Below are 23,770 nucleotides of genomic sequence, written 5' to 3'. Positions count from 1 at the left end.
CCAACATCTCTCTCTTATGTGGCCTATACCAGCTCGTCCAATGCCTTCACAATGTGTGCACTTTAGATCTGGCCTCTTGCCCTTGTATGTTCTGTCGCTTGTGACACTTTTGTTTGCAGCAAATGCTCTAGCTTCTGACCCTCTAATACTGGTGTTCACATTCATCACCATTTTGCGCACTTCTTCACGTTGAATGGAGTTGCATACCGTTGCGAATGAAGGAAGCTCCGGGGTCATCAAAAGATGGCTTTTGAGATCCTCATATTCAGATCCCAGACTTGCAAGCAATTGGAATATTTTATCTTCTTCAGCTCGTTTCAACAATATGGTGGCATCAGTGGTGTGAGGCCTATACATATCAAGCTCATTCCACTTGGCCTTTAGGTTGCCAAGATGTTGAACAAATGAGAGATTACCTTGTTGAATCCCTGCAAGATCCTTTTTGAGTTGAAACACTCTTGCTGCATTGTTTAGGTTGCCATACATGTCTTTGACAGCATCCCAAAGATGTCGAGATGACTCTGAATAGCTAAAGATTTCTGCAAGTTTTGGCTCCATTGAATTAAGGAGCCATGACATGACAAGTTGATCGTTGGATAACCAACTTTCATATTCAGATGATGAGGCATCTGGGATTTTGCTTTTGTTGTTGATGAAGCTGAGCTTTGATCTTCCACCAAGGGCTAGAGTGATTGCTCTTGACCAAGGAAGGTAGTTGAACTCATTTAGAAGCACTGAGCACAGACGCTGATTTGGATTTCCTTCTGGGCTTTCTATCTTTGCAACGAGGGAACCTTCTCCTTTTGTCATCTTAATGAGGATGATAGAGGAATACAAGAGTCTTGTAGGAACAATACAGATGCAGGTCCTATGAGGATTTCTGCTCTGATACCATATTGAAATATGAGAGGAAGAATATCATTCCTCTTGATCTTTATTTTTGATGATGAGATGGTACAACATCCTAGCTTTATATAGGCATCCTACAAACAATTAATGCATGTGTGAATGCATTAAGTGCAGCAGCCACCAACATTAACAGCAGCCAATGTTGACAGCAAACAAATACAACATGTGTAAATGCATGTACAAAATGCAGCAGCCAGCCAACCAACATTGACAGCAGCCAATGTTGACAGCAGATCCTATACTTCCAACAATAATAATAGCTGGAGAGTGGAATCAAGTTCGTGCATTGACTAGAAAGATAGTATTTTGTATTTCCGTTAACAACACAACATGAGACTCTGATTCAATTCCGATTAGGAGATCGATGGCGTCAACCTCTTCTCGTCGTCAACGGAAATACGATGTCTTTCTAAGTTTCAGGGGGAAGATACCCGCCATACTTTTAGCAGGAAAGTGGAATCAAGTCGGGGCGACTCTGATTCAATTCCGATTAGGAGATCGATGGCGTCAACCTCTTCTCGTGGTCAACGGAAGGGTTTTACCCGCAAGGGTTTTACTGGTCGCCTGTATTCTGCACTAAATCAGAGAGGAATTCTCACTTTTATGGATGATCGAGAGCTTGAGAAAGGAAGATCCATTAGGCCTGAACTTTTAGCTGCAATTGAGGACTCTAGATATGCGATTGTCATTTTCTCAGTCAACTATGCTTCTTCGTCATGGTGCTTGGATGAACTCGTCAAGATTATTCAATGCATGAAAGACATGGGCCAACAAGTCCTCCCCGTCTTCTACCACGCGGATCCTTCTGATGTGCGGCACCAAAGGGGATGGTTTGAGCTCAAATGGAAACCCCAAGTAGATGTGGAAGTAAGGGAACATGAAGAAGTTTATGGGCAAAATGAGGACAGACTGACTGCGTGGAGAGATGCTTTGACTGAGGTCGCCAGTCTTTCTGGCTGGGATTCCAAGAATTATTCGTAAGTCTCTTTCCTTGCTAAAGTAGATATTGATCAACTATTTGAGAGCAGGATAATATCTTCTTTTTAAGATCAACTATTCTTTATGATTTAAATTGGTTTTGATTTTTCTGATTGAGGGATGGATAAGAATGGAGAGTGATGAACATCCAGTAAATTTGAGAGACTGGATTACCATTTTGCATTTACTTAATCTTGCCAAATGCTAACATTGCTTTTGCAGCTTATGTTACATTGCTAAGTTTCTAACTCACAATTTTATCTAAATTTTCTCAGAAATTCAACAAAGCTAATTGAGGAAATTGTTAATCATATACTGAAGAAGTCTGTGTATAAATCTTCAAGTGTTGACAAGGGCTTCATAGGAATGGATTCCCGTGTTGATGATTTAATAGGCAATTACATATGTCCACAGCTTTGTGGGGTGCGTTTTATAGGGATCCATGGCATGCAGGGCATAGGTAAGACAACACTTGCCCGAGCTATCCATGATCAAATTTGCCAGGATTTTGACCGAACCTGCTTTCTTTCCAATGTTAGAGAAATGTCTCAAAACAATGGCCTAGTTTCTCTACAAGAAAAACTACTTTCCAGAATCCTGATGGCTAAAATTGAAAATATAGACAATGAATACACACGAGCTGCTATGATAGAAAGGCGGTTGTGTAGAATAAAGGTGCTTGTTGTTATTGATGATGTGGATCGGTTGACACAATTAGAGAAATTGGTTGGAAGTCGCAACTGGTTTGGTCGAGGGAGTAGAATTATCATAACCACCACAGATTTTCAGTTGTTAAAGGCACATGATGTTGGTGCTACGTACAAGGCTAATGGCTTAAACTTTGATGAAGCACTTCAACTTTTGAGTTTGAAGGCTTTTAAGAAATGTCCCCCACCAGAAGATTATTTGCATCTATGCTACGATATTATAGGGTATGCTCAGGGGCTTCCATTGGCTCTCGTGGTTTTAGGTTCTTTTCTATTTGGTAGAAGCGCTGATAAATGGGCAAGTGCAATAGATAGGCTAAAGAACACACCAGAGAAACGCATTATTGAGGTGCTTCGGATTAGTTTTGATGGACTGGATGAAAAAGACCAAGAAATATTCCAACATATTGCTTGCTTTTACAAGGGGAAGGATAAGGATCGTGTGACACAAATACTAGACTATTGCCAGCTAGACCCTGTCATTGGTTTAGATGTACTTGCTGGTAGATCTCTCATAATTATCTCCAACAACGAACTGTCGATGCATGATTTGCTACAAGAATTGGGCTGGGAAATTGTTTGTGAACAGTCTCCCAAAGAGCCAGGCAAACCTAGGAGATTATGGTCTCATGAAGACATCAACAATGTGCTGAAGAAAAATAAGGTAAGAGTTTGATAATGAAAAAATGATGAGCAAATTATTATTTGTGTTCTGCACTTCAGTTATTGTGTAGGAAAAAAAAAAGGCAGATTTACTTGTAATCTGCTTTGGTCTTGGTCTTCTTTGTGTTCTGCACTTAAGCTATTATTCTTTTTTTTCATCATCAGGGAACAGATTCAATCCAAGGCATGGTAATTGAGTTGACTAAATTACAAGCGGCTCATTGGAAGCCAGAAGCCTTTTCAAATTTGTCCCAACTTAGTCTTCTCCATATTTGTCATGTGGACCTTCCCAAAGGCCTCACTTGTCTTTCTAATTCCTTGAGACTCCTCGAATGGACTGGGTGTCCCTTAAGATCTCTCCCACAAAACTTTGAAGCAGATGAACTTATTGAACTCAACTTGTGCCACAGCACCATTAAACAGCTTTGGAAGGGAACAAAGGTATGGCTATTAGTTAATAGATAAACAGTTAATAGATTACTTGTTTATCTCTATGAAGCAATTTGTCTGTTCTGTGTGGTGGCTCACTGTTTCAATTTTATGAGCAGAATTTTGACAAGTTGAAGTTCATCAAACTCTGCCATTCTCAAAAAATTGTGGAGACCCCAGACCTCGCAGGTGTTCAGAATCTTGAGACTTTAGATCTTGAAGGATGTTCTCATTTGGTAAGAATCCATGAATCCCTTGGATTTCTCAAAAAGCTTATTGTCCTGAATCTTAAAGCCTGCAAAAGTCTCGAGAGTCTGCCAAGTAGAATTGAAATGGAATCTCTTGAAACATTAATTCTTTCTAACTGCTCAAAAGTTAAGAAGATTCCCTAGTTTGTTGGAAATATGGAACGTTTGTTGATGCTTTGTCTTGATGAGACTGCCATTGAGGAACTGCCTGTTTCAATTGAACGGCTGACTGGCCTTGCGTCATTGAATCTAAGCAACTGCAGAAAACTTGTTTGTCTTCCAAGCACCATCAATAAATTGAAGTCTGTTGAAAATCTTAATCTTTCTGGATGCTTGAAACTGGACAAACATCAGGTAAATATGGGGGAGATGGACTGTTTTGAGGAAACTGATGTGAATAGTGGGTCTGCAATAGAAATGTCATCTACCCATGATCGCAGAAAATATGTGAGAGGTTCAATCTTTCATGGATGCAAAGTAATTTGGCGATCTTTAAATAAGTTCTTGCCTTCTGGATTGGTGCCAAAAGTGAATACAGAGCCAATGAGTTTCCACCTGCCTATATCTGGTCTGTGTAATTTAACGTATCTGAACTTGAGTAATTGCAATCTTGGTGAAGGAGCATTTGCCAACGAATTCGGTTACTTTCCCTCTTTGGTGACCTTGAATCTAAGTGGAAACAATTTTGTTCGCATTCCTTCAGGCATTCGATTGCTTTCTAAGCTTGAGAACTTTAACTTGGAGAATTGCAAGAGACTTCAAGAGTTGTCAGACCTTCCATCAAATAGTATACTAGATTTAAGGGCAGATGGTTGTACTTCATTGAGATACTTGTTCGATGCATCAAATTTGAACAGATTAAACAAATCATATTTCAATTTCATCAATTGCTTCAATCTAAATGGCAATCAAGGAAGAAATAACATAGCATTCGAAATACTGAAGACATTCATGTATCAGGTATTGCCTCTCTAAGTTTGTGTGTGCGCGTTTCTGCTCATATACTTATAGACTTTAATCAACTAACAACCTATCTTTTCTTGCACAGGGAATCTCTAATAACAGGGAAACTTTTCAAATTGTAATTCCTGGAAGTAATATTTCTGAGTGGTTCACCGATCGGAGAGTTGGGTGTTCCTTAAGTGTATCTGTGCCTGCACATTGGAATAACAGTCGGGTTTTGGGATTTGCTCTGTGTGCTGTTTTTGTAATCCATGAGCTTCGGGTGGATAAGCGTTATATAAATGAATTCAAGACTTTTAATGCAACACATCATCTTGTATGTTGCCTGAAGCTCAATGGAAGAGAATTGCAAGTATATGGCAGACAGCCAGCATTTCGCTTTAGTGAAGAATTTTGCAAGGTTGAATCAGATCACCTGTGGCTATTCTATGTATCTCGTGATAAATACTTTGGTACAGAGTGGTGGCATAACAGTTGTAGTCAGGTTGAGTTCTTATTTGAAACCAGAGGGCCGGGTCTGATGGTGAAGGAGTGTGGAGTCCGTCTGATATATGAGCAAGATGTGCAAGAGTTAAACCAAACAACCACTCAATCAAGCAGTAGGTTTGACATTCCAGTTGCTGGGGAAACCAGTGGCACTGGTAGCATAACTTGCACGCTTGAAGAATTGTAGAACTGGCAGAAATATAGGGGATCTACCGCTTGCCACTCTGAAAGACATTTGAAGACCCGAAATTTCAGTTAAATATTTTGTAATTCAATATTTGTTCAGTTATATGAATTATGAATTGTCGGTGTGATTCGTATGTCGTTGCGAGAGAAATTTGGTTTCGAATGATTTTATTTTCGAAACGAACGTTATTTAGGGGGTCCCTAAAATCGACTTTTTTGTTACGTAAGGAATTTGGGGAAACTTCCTTCACGAAAGTTGTAGAGCTCGTCGATACGAGTTCGTGCATATGCGGAACGCAAAAATCGAAATTCGTATGAAGAAGTTATAGCATTTGGAAAAGTTACCAAATTGGGTATATATATAAATGGAAAGTTTCCAAATTTAGGGTTTTCCATTTCTGTCGGCAGTACTGTTCATCTCTCTCTCTCCCTCGAACCCAAGCTGAAAACAGAGCATAACTTCTCCGGCCGATATCTCCCTCGTCCGGCCACCAAACGACTTGATTCCGAAACCAATTTTCCTCACCTTGACATTGTCTACAATTTCCCAGGATACATCGAGGTGAAAAACGAACTGTGGAGAGCGCTACAAGGCCGAGAAACTACACAGCTGGAGCTGAAATCGCCGGAGCTGTTCCTCCCTTCGCCGGCTGATTTCTTCCTCCCCCGGCAACCAAATCACACCAGACTTCTTCACTTAGCTTCGTATCTTTCTTACGAAGCTTCCTGTAGCAACCTTGCGCCGCCTTGTGGCTTGTGGAGGCGGCGGCAGCACGTTTTTCCTTTCCGGCCGACTTGGGGTGCGAAGGGAATATCCCGAGTTCTAGGTCACCAATCTTCGAGATTCTTAGCTTGTTGAACTCCCCTTTAGTTTCTGATCAAGATTACAAAAGACCCGGCCGGAGGTGAAAGTTTTCACGCTCGTCGGAGCTCTCACCGGTTTCTGCAAAAATTCCGGCCAAACCAGACTGTTTTAGGTAATTTTGACCACTTCCACTCATTTTTTGACTTCTTTCTAGTTATGAAAGTTTCTTAGATCGATGAAACGAAGAGGAGTAGCCTGGCCCCGACGCTGTTGGCGGTGGTCGGCGGCGGCTCTGCCTCTAATTCCGGTGACCTTTTCCGGCCACCTCCGGGGGTCCCAAGGGCAGTTTCTGCCCATTTTTATGTTCTATGTGAATTTTGGAGATCGTATGATTAAGTTATGAGTTTTTACATTGCGATCGTTCGATTTGTGATCTGTGAAGATCAGACCGTTTGATGGACTTGTAGTTTTATTATGTTGATCGTATGACTGTCCCGATGACTTTGTGTGGTCACGGGCGAAGATCTGACTGTTGGATCTTCGTATAATTGTGAAATAGTATTTTGGAAGGCGAGTCTTTAGGATTAGATCATGCCTTGATTTAGTGTATGTTTTCTGTTAAAACACGTGGCTGTGTGTAGCCGATACGTGGGCATGTTTTCAGTTCAGTTTGTTAGAGTCTAAGGCTATATAATAGCCAGAGTTGTAGTTGAATAAAACAAGAAGTATTCAATCCAGTTTGGTGAGATTGAGTGTGTTGCAAAGTTCTCATTCCCAACCGAGGAAGCATGCCAAACTGTTCCTTTGCTTGATGTCGTGCAGGGTTGTCATAGCTACCTGTTTTCTAGACCGTTCTGTTCTTGAAGGCCCATATAGACGCATCGACCTGTGGAGCCTGCCTGAAATTTTCATATATAATGTAAGCCATGAAAATTTGGTCATATTGGAAGCGCTGGACGAACTCTCTAGGTTTGTATTACTTTGTACATAGCTGACTCAACTGTTCTGCCATCTTAGAAGATCGTGTTGAATCAAAAAGTAGTACCATCAAGCATTTTATGCACCTCAGCACCTGTTCTCTTTGAGGATTGAAGAATACAAGAGTGACACTCCAACACAAATATGGTTAGTTTTGTAATTGGTTTAATTATAATTGGATATTGGATAAAATTTAAGTGATATCCTATTCTTATTTACATATACATATACATTTAGTGCTTATTTACTATCCACTATGTGCAATTTCTTTTGCAAGTGAACTGCTTTTGTTCCTATCTTTTACTTAATTTATGGCATATGGGAGGTTTGAGATCACATGGGCTGAATTTTATGGCATGTACGTATATCTGATCACAGCTAGTTGTTGAGTTATGCTATACGTATATTATTATGTAAATCTATGCAATTGGAGTAGGGATGAAACGGTAGAAGGATACTTCTTCAAAGTGTAATGGTTCAGTCACTGGTCTTATTATTACAATAGTAAAGCTTTGGACGTCGACAATGAACAATTTTCCTGTTAAGTGATATAGGGAAGCCTGTTAGTCGTTTTCTTGATCTCTATATCTCATATCATATTAGGTCGTCATGGAAATCTGTTAGCTTAAACTGCTCTATTGTTTGGTTTGAGATCATATAGGCTGAATTTTATGGCATATAAATATATCTGATCAAAAGCTAGTGTTTAAGTGATGCTATATGCATATTATTATGTAAATCTATGCAATTGGAGTAGGGATAAAATGGTAGAAGGACACTTCCTTTAACTTCAATGGTTCAATCACTGGTCATAGTATTACATTAGTAAAGCTTTGGACGTCAACAAGCAATTTTCCTGTTAGGTGATGTAGGGAAGCCTGTTACTTGTTTCCTTCATCTCTATCTCTCATATCATATTAGGTCATCATTGGAAATCTGTTAGCTTAAACTGCTCCATAGTTGATTTCAGATTAATTGTTGGGGCTGTGACCACTTACCCAATTTTTGGCCAAAAATTGCCCACTTACTCCACCAAGAGTTTTTTAACCCCATTTACCCAATCTAACAGTGTTTAACAGTATTGCCCTCATTTTAATTAACAAATTAAACTCATATCTCTCTCTCCTCCCCCTCATCGATTTCTCTCTCTCTCTCTCTCTCTCTCTCTTTCTCTCTCTTTCTCTAACCTCGTCTCAATCTCTCTTTCTCTCTCTCTCTGAGCCACCACGCCCACCACTCCACCGTCGATGTCGGCCTCCACCGTCACCGCTCCGTCCCACCGTCGGACCACCAGAAGATGACGCCATCTAACTCCACGATCCCAACACCTCTAGGCTTCCCCGGTTTTGTTCGTCAGATGTCCGGGAAGCTCTCCACGCCGGAATCGGGTCTGGGCTTCCCTTGCAGGTCTCGGACGACGTCAAAACTGTGGTCTATTAGGGGGTAATAGACAAATTATTGCCCCCCACTAATTTCTTAACTGTGGTTAATTAATCACTTAAATTAGAGTTTTGATAAGTCTTATGTTGTGATAAAGTGCAATACACTGTGAATCCTTGAAACTGGTGCAAGTTTTAATGAGTTTATTAAAGTACAATAATATGTCAATGATAGTTAAGTGAAGGCGACTGACTTAAAACGAAGACATTATTTGGGGGCAGTAATGTGTCTACTGCCCCCCACTAAACCATTAAAACTTGCACCAGTTAAGTGAAGGGTTCTGACTTCGTATGAAGACATTATTTGGGGGCAGTAATGTGTCTATTGCCCCCCACTAAACCATTAAAACTTGCACCAGTTTCAAGGATTCACAGTGTATTGCACTTTATCACAAACAAATCAACAAGAGATGGTTACTGTCTCCTAAGAAAGATATTATTGGGTGGCACTAATGTGTCTACTACCCCCCAATAGACCATCAAACATTACACCGCTTCCTATGTTTCACAGATTATAGAAGTTATTCACACTCAAAACAACAGATAATGTCTAAAAACCCACATTTTGAGGGTCAATATTCTATCTACTGCCCCCCACTAGACTAACACAAACCACACAATTTTTTTCATTTATCGACTACTGCAATTTAACACTACGTTTACTTTGGAATAGCAGTTTTCAGTCTGTCAATAAATAAAGCAGTCATCATTGGCCCCCAATACAAAGTCTACTGGGGGGCACTAATGTAACAACTTTTATGGTTATGACTGCACAATAGTAGATAGCAGTTTTCAGTCCCAGATAGCAGTTTTCAGTCCGTCGTCGATTCCTTCAGAAGGTCAACCTCGGCCTCGCCTAGCTTCTAAGCGACGAGGACCGTTGGCTTGGCGTCGAGCCTGGCCGCGGAGAGCACGACAATGAGTTTCGGCGCCACGATGGCGAGAGCAGGCGTCGTGGGCGACCTGCTGGAGGGATGGAGGGAGGGAGAGAGAAATCCGAAGTCATCTGGAGAGAGAGAGAGAGAGAGATCGGTGAGGGGGAGGAGAGAGAAATCGGTGAGGGGGAGAGGGCAAAAAAGTCCCAAAAATAAATAAAAAGAAGAAAAAAGAATTAATTGGGTAAAGGGGAAATAATCCCTTAGAGTGTTTTGGGTAAACGGGGTTAAAAAACAGTTAGTGGAGCAAGTGGGCAAAATTTAAGCTAAAATTGGGTAAATGAGCATTTTCCCTTAATTGTTTCCTTATATCTAGGTCATGACTCTTGGATTTTGTTCCAAATTTGTTTCAGAGCCATGCGATTAGAAATTTGTACTGTTTTATGTTTGATCATATGGAGCTGGGGAAAAAACTTAAATTCGCGGGATGCATATTTGGTTAGAATAGGGTGTGCCTTTTTTGTTTTCATGGGATTGATAGTGTTTAGACACTCCATTAATTAAGAAGGTAATAGGAAAAAGAAAAAGCCTGTTGTCAAACTTGGATCTAATAAGCATAGCTCAATTTTCAAATTCTTTCAAAGTAAAGAATAATTTTTTTGTAAACCACTCGTAGGTCAATATTAAAACGTGCCCCACGCGCGGAGAAAAGAAAAAAAGGGAAACTCAAGAGAGCCCTCTCCCGGCCTAACGCTGCCGGCTCTCCTGCCGCTGCGTTCCTGTCCGGGAGGGGATGGTGGATCTGCCCTGCGGTGTGGTCCCATGGCGGTGCTGCGGTCCTGGTTTTGGTGTGCAGGTGTTTGAGCTCGATGGGGGCAGATCGATCAAGATCTGCTCGGGTTTCTGGGTGCTATATATGGTGGAGGCCTGGATCAGAGATGGAGGATAGCAATTGCATCTCGGACGGGGAAGAGCGCTCTGGTTGGAGCCAGTGGCCTGTGTGCCAGTCTTTGCACCTTGTGTGCTAGTTTTGCTTTAGGTAGGCGGCAAGTTCCTTGCACTTGCAAACGGTCACTGCCTCCTAGTAGCAGAGTGAAACTAAGTGTCACTGGATGTTGTTTCCAGTGGCATATATCATGATAGGAAAGCTGTGCGTACGGTAGTTATGCTTTGCTGCAATTGAGTTGCATATCAAGTTATCTTTCCGTTGTATCACCGCTGCGTTAAAGCAGTTAAAGCAAATAGAGTCGCCAGTAGAGCGCTCTTTGTTAGTTGGTGCTTTGTTGAGTACAAGCGTTTAGTAGAGACGTAGGATAGTATTTCAGGATGTTCTCTAGCTACCTATTGTAATCAGGGGTGTAGGCTCACTGTCCCACCTTGTATTCGACAATTTCTTTATTTAAGGCTATCAAGGCTTGAGGGCTGCCGCACCGCCCTTTTTCTCAAAAAAAAAAAAAAATTGTAATATCTTGGTTCATATTACGGCACAACTTGTGGAAACTACTACCTAAAGATTTGCAACCAGTTCCTTATTTTTTATCAATCTCTCCAAGTTTTGATTTAGTCATTAGTTGCATGCAACATGGTCTTGTCTGTGCAAAAGTTTGAGAGAATCTCTTAATTGAATATAATACCTTGATGAAATGGTACCCCTCTCTCTGCCTCCCTCCCTCACTATTAATATTCAGGTGTGAAAAGGAAACTAGAACAGGTAGTGACGCCGCAACCAAAAGGGATATTCCCTCAAATCCCTACCTGCTGGCATAAACTATGACCAAGGAGATTAACCCATTTCTGTTAACACTCACCTTTCAAAAATTCAAATAATCGATATTTTAACAAACTTAAATCCAAAGCATAGATTGTTTACTTTGTATGCTGTTATTTACTGTTGACAAAAACCAAAACAGAGTATTGAGTGGAGTGAATGAGTAAAACCAAAATGAAATTCAGTGGTTTTGCTGATGTACACATGCAAAAGTATTGTTGGGAGGGAAACGATGAGTATTTTATTTTTGCCAGTCTGGTTTTCAGGGATGAAACAAATGTCATCAAAAGTATTAGTTGGAGGTAACGGTGCAAGTAACAAACTAACAACTGCTGTAGCAGAACTGCCATCCTCCAATGACCTTTACAAAGATATGAAAGATTCAATTTCTCATGGTTGCCTTCTGGAATATTAGTGCCAAGAGTTCTGCTTGCCTTCATCTGCTCTCTGTAATTTAATCTCTCTGACCTAAGCAACTGAAATCTTGTTGAAAGATCATTTCTCAATGACGTTAGCTTCTTAGTCTCTTTGGTGGCATTAAATTTGAGTGGAAATTTTTTTATCAGTCTTCCTGCAACCATTAGATCACTTGTGAAGCTTGAAAATATTAAGTTGGAGAGTTGCAGGAGACTTGAAAAGTTATCCGTGTAAGGGCGGATGGTTGTTCTTCACTGGAAACTTGATGAATGTAATTTCAGCAGTTTGGAGAAATCATATTTCAATTTCATCAACTGCTTTAAATTAAAAGATGATCAAGGCAGCTATAACATATCATTTGCGATGCTGTACACATCCCTTCATCATACTTATCACAATGAGAGATGCTAGTTCTGCTGCAACAATTCTCAATTTGGTTGGGGACCCGTTGATGCGACTGTTCTGTCAAAATTGTCATTTGGTTGGTTCCAAATGAGATGCAAAATTGAAAGTAGTCAAAAAGATATGGACAAGTTTTTTTTTTTTTTTGAGGGCAAGACTAATCCTTTGATGGTAAATCATACGACCTCACTCGGTTAAGCATGAAGGGTACAGAACACCCCTCATATTACAACGCATGCTCATGAAGAGAACTAAATCTAAAAGAAATCCAGAAAACTAAAGTCCAAAAGACTAAAAACCTAAAGGAAGTGCTGAAAAAAAACAATGCACAATCCTACACTGCCTTAAAATGGAACCAATGTCCTGAACATCTTGACGCCTAAGACCCTTCTGGTGTACGTCGCAACATTCAACACACCCACGGCAGCATGCTAGGAACAAGTGCAGGATAAAGAGCAGGACAGACCACCCCCAAGAAGCCCAAACCCGACCGAGAGTGAGAAAATAGGGGAATTGGACTAATTAGGCCCAAATGGGCTAATCAGACCCAATTCACTGGACTGCAACTCGGCAGCCCATGAAGGCAAAGGGTCAAGACCCGCTGCCCAAACCCTACGTTCCCAAACCCTTGCCGACCGGATCTGGAACCTCCAAGAAGCCGTCCACCACCCCCTCGTCAGTCTGGTGGCCTCCCCAAGCAGGGGGCAATAGCAACCATCGCACCGCCTACCAAAATTGCTCCCTGCAACTATCTGGCCCTGCAAACACGAACCAAAGCCTTAGTGGACGTCTCCTCCTCCCCGAGCCGTCTGAAGAAGGTCCGCAAGGATCCGAGCCGCCTTCAACTGAACGACGCCGGTCGTTACTCACCTTGACAAAACAATCCGAACCGACGCCGTCGGTCTTTAACCCAACAGCACGCCTCAGAGGTGACTGCTGTGCCACACTAGGATGATGGAACCAGATCTGCAAACTCCAACCCCAGCACCAAATAGCCTGATCCTATCAGGGGTCCGACGCCTCCACCAACAAGCCTGCTACATTCACCGAAAGAGAACGGCGCCAGAAGCACCCTATAGAGTGCAGAAAACCCTCCGGTCGCCGCCGCCCTGTTACACGAAACCCTAGGTTTCAGTATACTAAGATCCGAGTTTTCGGGAGCGTTTTTTGATTGTTTACCAAATTATACTCTATCTTAGTTGTTTAAAAGATATGGACAAGTTGAATATTATGTTCAAAGTGGAATAAAAAAGTAGAAATAAAAAAGATATGGACAAGTTGAATATTATGTTCAAATGAGATGCAAAATTGAAAGTAGTCAAAAAGAACATGTGGCCATTTTAGCTGGAAAGTGGAATCAAGGCTATGTTTGGGGGGGCTTTTTAGCTCCCCTGCTTATAAGCACAAGAGAACTATGCGTTTGGTTAGCTGACTTATGCTCAACTTATTCGAAAAGCCATTGCAGCTTCTCACGAAAAGGAAAAGCTGCCTGACCCCAGCTTTCAGAAGCAAGAAGCAAGAAGCCAGCAGCTGCTGTAGCGGTACTTACTGTAGCTAAATGAATGTTTCAAAATGACAGATTCTATCCTCCCTTGGGAGAGGCAATTATGGATTGCCATCAGAGGCCGCACGGCATTTTCATCTCTATCCCATCTCCACTCTCCCTCTGACGTCGTCGGGCTCTCATCACAGAGCAATCGAGCCAAACACCATCACATCATGACCTGAACCCACATCCTCCCCCAATTTGAGATCAAAAGCTAGCCAATTGCAGTTCCAAGAACTCACTGCCGAGACTGGAATGGTGACGAATGGATGATCTTCACGCTAGCAACTCAACCAGCTTCTTGGTTGTTGGCCTATAGGTGCAGCCGAGCAAGAAACGAAGCCCAAAAAGGCCGAGGAAGTCGCCGGTGTCGGTGACGGCATCGAAGCCGAGAGGAACCCAGAAACAAAATTGTCAAAACTCGATCAAATTCAAAATCTAATTGTACAGGCTTGCAGAGTATGACGAGGAGATGAGATTTCATACCAAATGTAGCCCAGAAGGTGGCCGGAGTGGCCGGAACTCGCGGAAATCACCGAAGAAGTCTCGGAGCTTCCAGTCGTCGATTCTCCGTTCACCATTGATGCATGTACGATCCGAGACAGCAGGGACGTAGGCGACGGCGATACGAGGCCATTTCCGGTGGTCCGCCGAGGAGAGGTGGCCAGAGTAGCGATTTTCGGTCGGGTCATGTGATCGGGTCGCGGGTTGCAGTTCGAGTCAGAGAACTCTGGTTCTCTCTCGCGTCTCCTGATCGTTCTAACGTGGTCCAGCAGTTATATAGGCCTCTTCTACTTAATATCTTACAGTTGTGATGAATATGTGGAATTATGGATGGCTAGGATTGCACCATAGTAATTTCTTTTCCGCTAAATGATTTTCTAAAATCCCACAACTTCAGAAATTTGCTATTATAGCTGAAGAATACGTAGGCGCGTAATAACATGAACATTTGAATATGTTATGATATTTTTTGTGGTTACTTAATGCGAACCAGAAACCAATTGTTATTAGTGTTACTAATATATTTGTATAAATTATTTTTAAAATTGTCCAATATTAATCATATAGATGTTTGCATGATTTATAAAAATTGAAAGTTAACAAAAATTAATAAGGACATAATAAATATTAAAAATAATAATAAGAGCATTTAAACAACATTATTTTGTATACAATTAAGGCAAAACAATGTCTCATGTCCAATTTGGTCATTCCACAAACAAAAAGCACAAGCCAGTTTGATTTACCAAACACTTTGCCACTGCTTCTATCACTGACAACTCTTATAAAAAGCCAGTTTACCAAACACTCAGCAGCTTTGCTTTTCAGCCACTTATTCTCAGAAATAAGCAGAAGCCAGCTTTTCTGAAAAGCCCAGCCCTACCAAACATAGCCCAAGTCGGGCCATTGACTAGAAATAGATTTCAGTAAACAACAGGCGACTTTAGTACCGATCTTCTGTATTCTTCACTAACTCAGAGAGGAATTCTCACCTTTATGGATGACGCAGAGCTTGAGAAAGGAAAATCCATTAGGCCTGAACTTTTAGCTGCAATTGAGGACTCTAGATCTGCGATTGTCATTCTCTCAAAGAACTATGCTTCTTCGTCATGGTGCTTGGATGAACTCGTCAAGATTATTCAATGCATGAAAGAATTGGGCCAACAAGTCCTCCCCGTCTTCTTAAACGGCGTGAATCCTTCTGAGGTGCAGCACCAAAGGGGAAGGTTTGAGCTCAAATAGGAACACCAGGTAGATGTGGAAGTAAGGGAACATGAAGAAGTTTATGGGAAGCATGAGGACAGACTAAATGCTTGGAGAGCTGCTTTGACACAGGCATTTCAAGAGTGATTCGTAAGTCTCCTTCCTCCATACTACTAATACGTTAATATGTTTCCTTGCTAAAGTAGATATGGATATTCAATCCCATCCTTTTGAGAGCAGGATAATCTCTTCTTTTTAAAATGAACTATTCTTTATGATTTAAATTGGTTTTGATTTTTCTGATTGAGGGATGGATACGAATGGGGAGTAATAAACATCTAGTAAATTTGAGACTCTGTGGATTAGCATTTTGCATTTACTTAATCTTGTCAAACGCTAATATTGTTTTTGCCGCTTATGTTACATTGCTAAGTTTCTAACTCACAATTTTATCTAAATTTTCTCAGCTCTGAAACAAGAATAATTGAGGACATTGTTAATCATATACTAAAGAAGTCCGTGTATACATCTTCAAGTGTTGACAAAGGCTTCATAGGAATGAATTCCCGCATTGATGATTTATTAAGCAATTACATATGTCCGCAGCTTTGTGGGGTGCGTTTTATAGGGATCCATGGCATGCGGGGCATAGGTAAGACAACACTTGCTTGAGCTATCCATGATCAAATTTGTCAGGATTTTGACCAAAGCTGCTTTCTTTCCAATGTTAGAGAAATGTCTAAAAACAATGGCCTGGTTTCTCTACAAGAAAACCTTCTTTCCAGAATCCTGCTGGCAAATATTGAAAATATAGAGGATGAATACACAAGAGCTGCTATGATACAAAGGCGGTTGTGTAGAAAAAAGGTGCTTGTTGTTATTGATGATGTGGATCAGTTGACACAATTAGAGAAATTGGCTGGAAGTCACAGCTGGTTCGGTCTAGGGAGTAGAATTATCATAACCACCACAGATGTTCAGTTGTTAAAGGCACATGATGTTGATGCTACATACAAGGCTAACGGGTTAAACTGTGATGAAGCACTTCAACTTTTGAGTTTGAAGGCTTTCAAGAAATGTCCCCCTCCAGAAGATTATTTGCATCTGTGCTACGATATTTTAGAGTATGCTCAGGGGCTTCCGTTGGCTCTCGTGGTTTTAGGTTCTTTTCTGTCTGGTAGAGGGGCTGATAAATGGGCAAGTGCAATAGATAGGCTGAGGAGCACACCAGATAAACGCATTATTGACATGCTTCGGATTAGTTTTGATGACCTGCATAAAAAAGAGAAAGAAATATTCCTACATATTGCTTGCTTTTACAAGGGGAAGGATAAGGATCGTGTGACACAAATACTAGACTATTGCCAGCTACAACCTGTCATTGGTTTAGATGTTCTTGCTGATAGATCTCTCATAACTATCTCCAACAATGATTTGTCGATGCATGATTTGCTACAAGAAATGGGCTGGGAAATTGTTCGTGAAGAGTCTCCTGATGAGCCAGGCAAACGTAGTAGATTATGGTCTCATAAAGACATCAACAAGGTGCTGGAGAGAAATAAGGTCAGAGTTTGATAATGAAAAAAGAAGCTAAGCGTATTATTATTTGTGTTCTGCACTTCAATTATTGTGTAAAAAGAGAACTAAGGCAGATTTACTTGTAATCTGCTTAGGTCTTGGTATTCTTTCAGTTCTGCACTTATGTTATTATTCTTGTTTTTCATTATCAAGGAACAGATTTAATCCAAGGCATGGTAATGGAGTTGACAAAATTAAAAGTATCTCATTGGAAGCCAGAAGCCTTTTCAAAGTTTTCTCAACTTAGTCTTCTCCATATTCATAATGTGTACCTTCCCAAAGGCCTCACTTGTCTTTCTAATTCCTTGAGACTCCTCGAATGGACTGGGTGTCCCTTAAGATCTCTCCCAAAAAAATTTAAAGCAGATGAACTTATTGAACTTAACTTGTGCTACAGCAACATTAAACAACTTTGGAAGGGAACAAAGGTATGGCTATTAGTTAATAGACTACTTGTTTATCTATATGAAGCAAATTGTCTGTTCTGTGTGGTGGCTCACTGGTTCGATTTTATGAGCAGAATTTTGACAAGCTGAAGTTCATCAAACTCTGCCATTCTCAAAACATTGTGGAGACCCCAGACCTTGCAGGTGTTCAGAATCTTGAGACTTTAGATCTTGAAGGATGTTCTCATTTGGTAAGAATCCATCATTCCCTGGCCTTGTGACATTGAATCTATGCAACTGCAGAAATCTTGTTTGTCTTCCAAGCACCATCAATAAATTGAAGTCTGTTGAAAATCTTAATCTTTCTGGATGCTTGAAACTCGGCAAACATCAGGTAAATGTGGGGGAGATGGACTGTTTTGAGGAAACTGATGTGAATAGTGGGTCTGCAATAGAAATATCATCTACGCATGATCACAGAAAATACGTGAGATTTTCAATCTTTCATGGATGCAAAGTAGTTTGGCGATCTTTAAATAAGTTCTTGCTGGTACAGAGTTTTGCCATCTTATGTTGCCATTAGCCATCGATTCTATAGTCCATAAGAATGCATTGATTGCAACGACTGCCTGTTGCGTGGATCTGAAAAACCAATGGCATTGGATTTTTCTGAATAAAATCACTGGTCGATCTAAAATAGTAGGCTCAGGGAAAAAAGAAAGAATTTTCCTGTACTTGCTTTCTTAATTAACTCTCGTGCATTGTTGCTCTAAGTACAAAATTGATGTTCAGTGTATATGATGAAGATACTGCTGTGAGAAATTCTAAAGGACACCCCTTTGCCGGTTCATATATTTTCCTCACAAAAAATTTTCGTCTGTAAATCTGGATTATGTTGTAGTGATCTTTCTGGCATAAGGACTTTAACATGCTAGGTTGATTGTATAAGTCTTTTCTTCATGCTCTTTACAGGTTAAAGGTATTCCATTTGATATAGATAGCGAGGATCGAGGCAGTACAGGTGTACAAAGGTTACTTGAACTTTCCTCGAGTAGTGCAAATTCATGTGGACTTGATCAGCTTACTTTCCTCTTTACGCTTTCACTAATGAAACTTGAATTCATCAAGAAGGGGGGAAATAGTTTGATGTTGGTTTTAACTACAGTTGGCTTAAAGGTGGAATTAACTGCTAGAAGTTTATAGAAGTTACCTGCGACATGGTCCTGTCTGTGCATATATGTTTTGACATCTTTTGGCTGGACATAATTCGGGTATTGCTTAACATCTTCCTCACCAGTTTGCATGAAGTTCTGCTTGGGTGTAATGTAGTATTTTGAAGAGATGTACGTACTTTTCGTTTTGGTTTTGTTTTGTTCTTTTCTCAATTATGTTCTACATAATATTGAAGTATTCGAGAGAGATTGTAAAAGAAAAAAAAAATAAATCTGATGTTAAAAGAAATGCTCAGCTTAGATGGAGTCTCTGTGATTAGGGCCGGGCCCATATATCAGTTTGCTAGGCCCAGGCCCGTACCCGGAACTTTCGAGCGGGGCCCAAAACGTGTTATTCTTAGGCTGGGCCCGGAACGAAATTTTTCGGGTTGGGTTTCCGGTCTGTCGGGCCCAAACAGACTTAAAAAAAAAAAAAAAAAAAAAACACTGCTGAGAAATCACAGCCGCCTGAACTTGTTCATACCCTTCCCCGAAGAGAACAACCCTCTGTCAACAAAAGCATATTCCAAATTTTAAATCCACAGATCTATGATATGGGGCTAGATTTCTCAAGGTTAGAGAAGAAGCCCTTGTCTTTGAATCAACATAAATCTCAGGTTAGAGAAAAAATGTCATCTTCGCTGCGAAAGCCGAAAGGCTAACGAACTGGGCTAGCGGGAAATTGGGTTAGGAGGAGATGGAGAGGTCGAAGTCTTTGTAGTTCCAGACGATCAATAAGAGGCGGATTCAAAGGATGGGTTTTCTTCTAGGTTTGGGTGAGAATGAGGTTTGCAGAAGAAAGGAAGGAAAAGGGAAAACAAAATTGGGTCTGAAGATAGGATTGAAGGAGAGAGAGAAGAGAAAAAATAGGTTGCAGAAGAAAGAGAGGAGGAAGAGGAAGAAAGAAAGGGAAAAAAAATGGTCTGGGTCCGTCAGAACCATTAAGAAGAATGGAAGTTTTTCTTTTTAGAAGAAGAATAGAAATCTGAGGAGGAGTAGAAGTCTTGGGTGCTGTGGAATGGATTATTGGATGCAGTGGAGTGCACTGAATAATAATGGACTTGATTTTTAAACCAATTAAATAGAGACACATGTCATTTGTGATATATTCGGGCCTGACGGGCTTTTGTTTTCTGAAATTACTAGGCCCGGGCCCGAACCTTTTTTATATATCTCGGCCCGGGCCCGAACCGTTTCGCACAAAAAAAATTTGGGCCCCGACCGTACGGGCGCGATCGAGCTTTCAGGCTTTCGGGCTAAAATGCCCAGCCCTACTAGTGTGATAGAAGCATGGGAAATAGAAACAGAGGAAAATGACAAATACAAATGGATTAAGAAATTCCATCAATTGTTTCAAGCAAGGCTGTAAGACTGGCATTCTGGCAATGTACATTCTTGAAATGATACCTCTTTAGCCTAGAGGGAGTTCCTTATGGTTACCGGCTATATATGTATAGCAGTACATGCTACATATGATAAAAAAAAAATTATAAAAAAAAAATTATTTTATTCATGAACTGTGAATGAATGAATGAAGAAATATGAGCTGCGTCTTCTCTTCTTTACTTTTCAATTTTCAATTCTTTGAGAACTGTATGAATGAATGAATGAATGAAGATATATGAGGCGAATTAAATGATGTCGAGTAAAACTATAACCTTATTTGTTTACTATTTTTTCGTAACCTTTTATTTTAAGCCATGTAAAATAAAGCCACAAGCAACCGTTGGCCGACCACTTACCCATGGTGGTGCCATCATATTCAGCCTAGAGAAACAAAAATGTGGAGTGTTGGAGTTGCGAACACCCAAATTCCCAACTCTTTTTTTTTATTTACACCCTTTAACCCCACCGATTAAAGCTCTAATTTTTTTGGCTGAAGATTAAATATCTTAATTTATCTGTGTATTATCATTCAAATAAAAGTTTAACCTCTTTTCTTTGGTTTAGGAAGCCACTTTCACACTTCAAAAAATTATTTTATGATTTCAGACTATGGTACTCGTGGTGGTCCGGGTAAGGATTGAAATATCTGCGGTATTTCCGATACCTCCCTTTTTGTAGGAACCGATATATAATGGGGGGAAATATTTTATCTTTTACCATTTATGCTAAATTTCTCCGATATTGTCAAATATCCCCGATATATTAGACATTTGAGATATATTCCTGATAAAATGAAGAAATATCTAGAAAATCTGATAGAAAAAAATAAATAATAGAAAAAAACTTAGTCATTCACAGAGAATCATACCTTATGGAATATGGAGGTTATATCAGGGTGTAAAATTTTAATAACGGTTTCTAGTCAAGATATGGCCTAATAAAGAGGCAAATTAACGTTTTTGGGATAAATAACTCAAAGTGAAACATCTGAAGGCAGATTTAGATGAAGCAAAATCCCCACTAGGCGAGTCTGGGTAGGAGAAATCCCCTCAAGGCGATTCTGGTTGAGAAGTAATTTTCTAAATACAGTTCTGTGTGTGGAGAGATCTTCTCAAGGTGGATCTGGGTGAGGAGAAATACGTACCCTTAAGGCATTCTAGGCGAAGAGAAATACCCTCAAGGCAATTATGGGTGAGAAGTAATTTCTCTAAATGCAAATCTGTGCCAGGAAAGATCTCCTCAAGGCGAATATGGGTGAGGAGAAATCTCCTCAAAGCTGATTTGGGTGAGAAATACCCTTCGAGGGAAATCAGAGTGAGGAGTGGAATCCAGGTGAGAAGAAATTTCTTGAAGACGAATCAGGGCGAGGAGAATTCATGACGAAGCAATTTCAAAAAAAGAAAATAAACTTGATGGAGCCATGTTTCAAAAAATAACTCATTCACTTCATCTTTCTGAATTATATGGGACTGGCCTCAATTATATTAAAGTTTCAGACAAAGAGAACAGACTGTTGGGTTATAATCCGGATAAAAGTGTAAAAAGTCGATAGCTCTAAAGAGATCTATAACTATCATGTTCATCACTACAATTCGTACTATATATGTCTTGGTCTGATTGTACTTTCGTAAACTAGGGAGCAAATTTTCAACCACCTAGAGTCTCTTTTGGATGTAGATGAAATTAACATTTAAATGTATTTATATGTAATTCCAATAAATTGACTCTTTCAAAAAATACACATTTTCCCGAATATCCCTGATATTTCCGATATCTCCATTTTTCAAAGTTCCGATAGATATATAGATACAGATATTTTAATCCTTGGACCCAGGTTAATACTATTGATTCATATACTTCTTGTTGATTGATTCCCGTAATTTAAATATTTTTTTTTACCCCGGTAATAGTCCCCATTAAATTCAAATTATATTATTAACTTTGACCATCCCATGACAATACCATATGATGATCTGGGACCATAGAGTAATTACTCACACACTTCACTCTCTCCCATCACTCCATGCCAAGGGAAGAGAGCTCCATTTCTCTTTCATTCACAGTTTCACACTTTATCCATCTTTTTGCAACATTTTTTTTTCTATTAGACGGAGAATTGATGTCAAATAAAATATATAAATTTTTATAATTATATGTTCGAAATGTGAATTATTGTGATCAGCGATTAAATTCATGATATTGTATTAATGTTATTTGTTATTAATAGTTATTAATTAAAATTTTGTTAAAGGAAAAACATATTGTGTGTCTTCGTCAAAGCAACTAACGGAGAGGGAATCAAGGAATCAGTGGTTACCATCAATTAGCGCAATTACGGATTAATCAGCATTTAGTATCATTAATGTAAGCGATATTTCCGTTGTAATTCTATCCCTATATAAAGGGACTATGAAATGAAATGAGTAGATCAATTCCAATTGTCATTTTACTTTAACACGTTATCAGCACGCTCAGAGCAAATAAGCCAAGAGAAAAAAATCCTAGAAACCCAAAAACCCTAGAAGAGAAAAAAAAAATCTCTCTTCCTTTTCTTTCTGCCGCAACCCAAAAAAAAAAAAAACATATATATATATATATATATATATTTTCTTCTCTGGCCAAGCACCAACGCCTTCGACCTGGCCTAGCGCCCCACGCCACAGCGCTTCCGGCCACCAAATCCCGACCAGATCGGCCTTAATCACCTTCATGTCCTATCCCTGCAGCCCATCCCAACACTGATCCCTGCAACAGCCCTCCCAGCAGTTGTAGCAGCCTGCCCACCGTGATATCTACAGCGCCGCACCCCACTGCCCCAACGCAGCCTCTGCCCTCGCACACCTCGCGCAACCTCTGCCCTGCTCACCCGCGCCTTGCAGCCTGCCCAACGGCGACGTGCAATAGACCAGCCTAGCCCACCGGCCTCCAGCACCCGACTGCCCTTCCAGATCGATAGCACCATCTCTGCCCAGAGGAACAACGAACCATAAAAGAAGAAGAAGAAGAAGAAGAAAAAGGGACAAGAAAAAAAAGAGGGGTTCACTCGGCCCAAAGAAAAGACTGGGCCCAAAAAAGAAAAGTAAAGAAAAGAAAAGAAAAAAACAACAAACAGGCCCTGCGACCCAAGAAAAAAAAATAAAAGAAAAAGAAGAGACCTTGCCCACTGCTGAAAAAAAAGAGGAAGCGGCCTAGCTCTCAAGTCTAAAAACATCGCTCCACACAACTGCATCAACACGCGCGTATGCTAGGATTGTTTTATTTTCTCGAAATCAAGTATGTTTTCTTTATTTTATTTTATGATTTTTACCAAGCATTGAATTCTATTTATGTTTTCTATTTTTAAGCATGTTTTATACTTTATTGTTTATGCTTTTATTTTGTTATTAAGCATGTTTAGTTAAGATAATTTTGATCATTTTAAGCATGCCTTGTTATTTATATAATTATGTTTAATCATGCTTTATATTTTATTGATGATGTTTTTATTATGAAATTTTGAGCATGTTTTTCTTTTATTTACGCTTATATAAAGTATGTCTACGCATGTATTGTATTATGTTATTGTTTACATTTTATTTTATGCATGATATATTCTTGCTATTATTATGTGTAGTATATAATTTGTTGTATATTTATGAAATTTGAGCATGCCATGCAGTTTATTTCTTATATATGCTATGTTTAAATGTGTTATGCTTATTTT

General features: G+C 40.0%; 3 protein-coding genes across 3 annotated transcripts; all 3 read left to right on the top strand.

The window, feature by feature from the left end:
* The first annotated feature begins 1,410 nt into the window (after positions 1-1,410).
* LOC112200441 (disease resistance protein RPV1-like) lies at positions 1,411-3,270 on the top strand. The gene is made up of 2 exons (XM_024341479.2): positions 1,411-1,886; positions 2,163-3,270. Exons 1-2 carry the CDS (start codon positions 1,411-1,413, stop codon positions 3,268-3,270), a joined length of 1,584 nt encoding a protein of 527 aa, XP_024197247.2.
* Positions 3,271-4,294: 1,024 nt separating this feature from the next.
* LOC112200433 (disease resistance protein RPP2B-like) lies at positions 4,295-5,570 on the top strand. The gene is made up of 2 exons (XM_024341466.2): positions 4,295-4,894; positions 4,983-5,570. Exons 1-2 carry the CDS (start codon positions 4,295-4,297, stop codon positions 5,568-5,570), a joined length of 1,188 nt encoding a protein of 395 aa, XP_024197234.2.
* Positions 5,571-15,299: 9,729 nt separating this feature from the next.
* Positions 15,300-18,673, top strand: LOC112200421 (disease resistance protein RPV1-like). The gene is made up of 6 exons (XM_024341456.2): positions 15,300-15,529; positions 15,974-16,121; positions 16,203-17,069; positions 17,605-17,721; positions 17,865-17,957; positions 18,443-18,673. Exons 1-6 carry the CDS (start codon positions 15,300-15,302, stop codon positions 18,671-18,673), a joined length of 1,686 nt encoding a protein of 561 aa, XP_024197224.2.
* Positions 18,674-23,770: the final 5,097 nt, after the last annotated feature.

This window comes from Rosa chinensis, chromosome 1, assembly GCF_002994745.2.
Source record: "Rosa chinensis cultivar Old Blush chromosome 1, RchiOBHm-V2, whole genome shotgun sequence".
NCBI lineage: Eukaryota > Viridiplantae > Streptophyta > Magnoliopsida > Rosales > Rosaceae > Rosa > Rosa chinensis.
Note: the sequence above shows the minus strand (reverse complement) of the source record. Positions and strands in the feature narration are given on the sequence as shown.

What these genes read in the sequence shown, in the direction of transcription:
- LOC112200433 (XM_024341466.2), top strand. Translation starts at nt 4,295, where the DNA reads ATGGGGGAGATGGACTGTTTTGAGGAAACTGATGTGAATAGTGGGTCT. An exon ending in TGAAGACATTCATGTATCAG is followed by an intron (nt 4,895 to 4,982) that starts GTATTGCCTCTC and finishes TTTCTTGCACAG; the next exon opens with GGAATCTCTAATAACAGGGA.
- LOC112200421 (XM_024341456.2), top strand. Translation starts at nt 15,300, where the DNA reads ATGGATGACGCAGAGCTTGAGAAAGGAAAATCCATTAGGCCTGAACTT. An exon ending in TATGTCCGCAGCTTTGTGGG is followed by an intron (nt 16,122 to 16,202) that starts GTGCGTTTTATA and finishes CAAATTTGTCAG; the next exon opens with GATTTTGACCAAAGCTGCTT. An exon ending in AGGTGCTGGAGAGAAATAAG is followed by an intron (nt 17,070 to 17,604) that starts GTCAGAGTTTGA and finishes TTTTATGAGCAG; the next exon opens with AATTTTGACAAGCTGAAGTT.
- LOC112200441 (XM_024341479.2), top strand. Translation starts at nt 1,411, where the DNA reads ATGGCGTCAACCTCTTCTCGTGGTCAACGGAAGGGTTTTACCCGCAAG. An exon ending in TGGGATTCCAAGAATTATTC is followed by an intron (nt 1,887 to 2,162) that starts GTAAGTCTCTTT and finishes AAATTTTCTCAG; the next exon opens with AAATTCAACAAAGCTAATTG.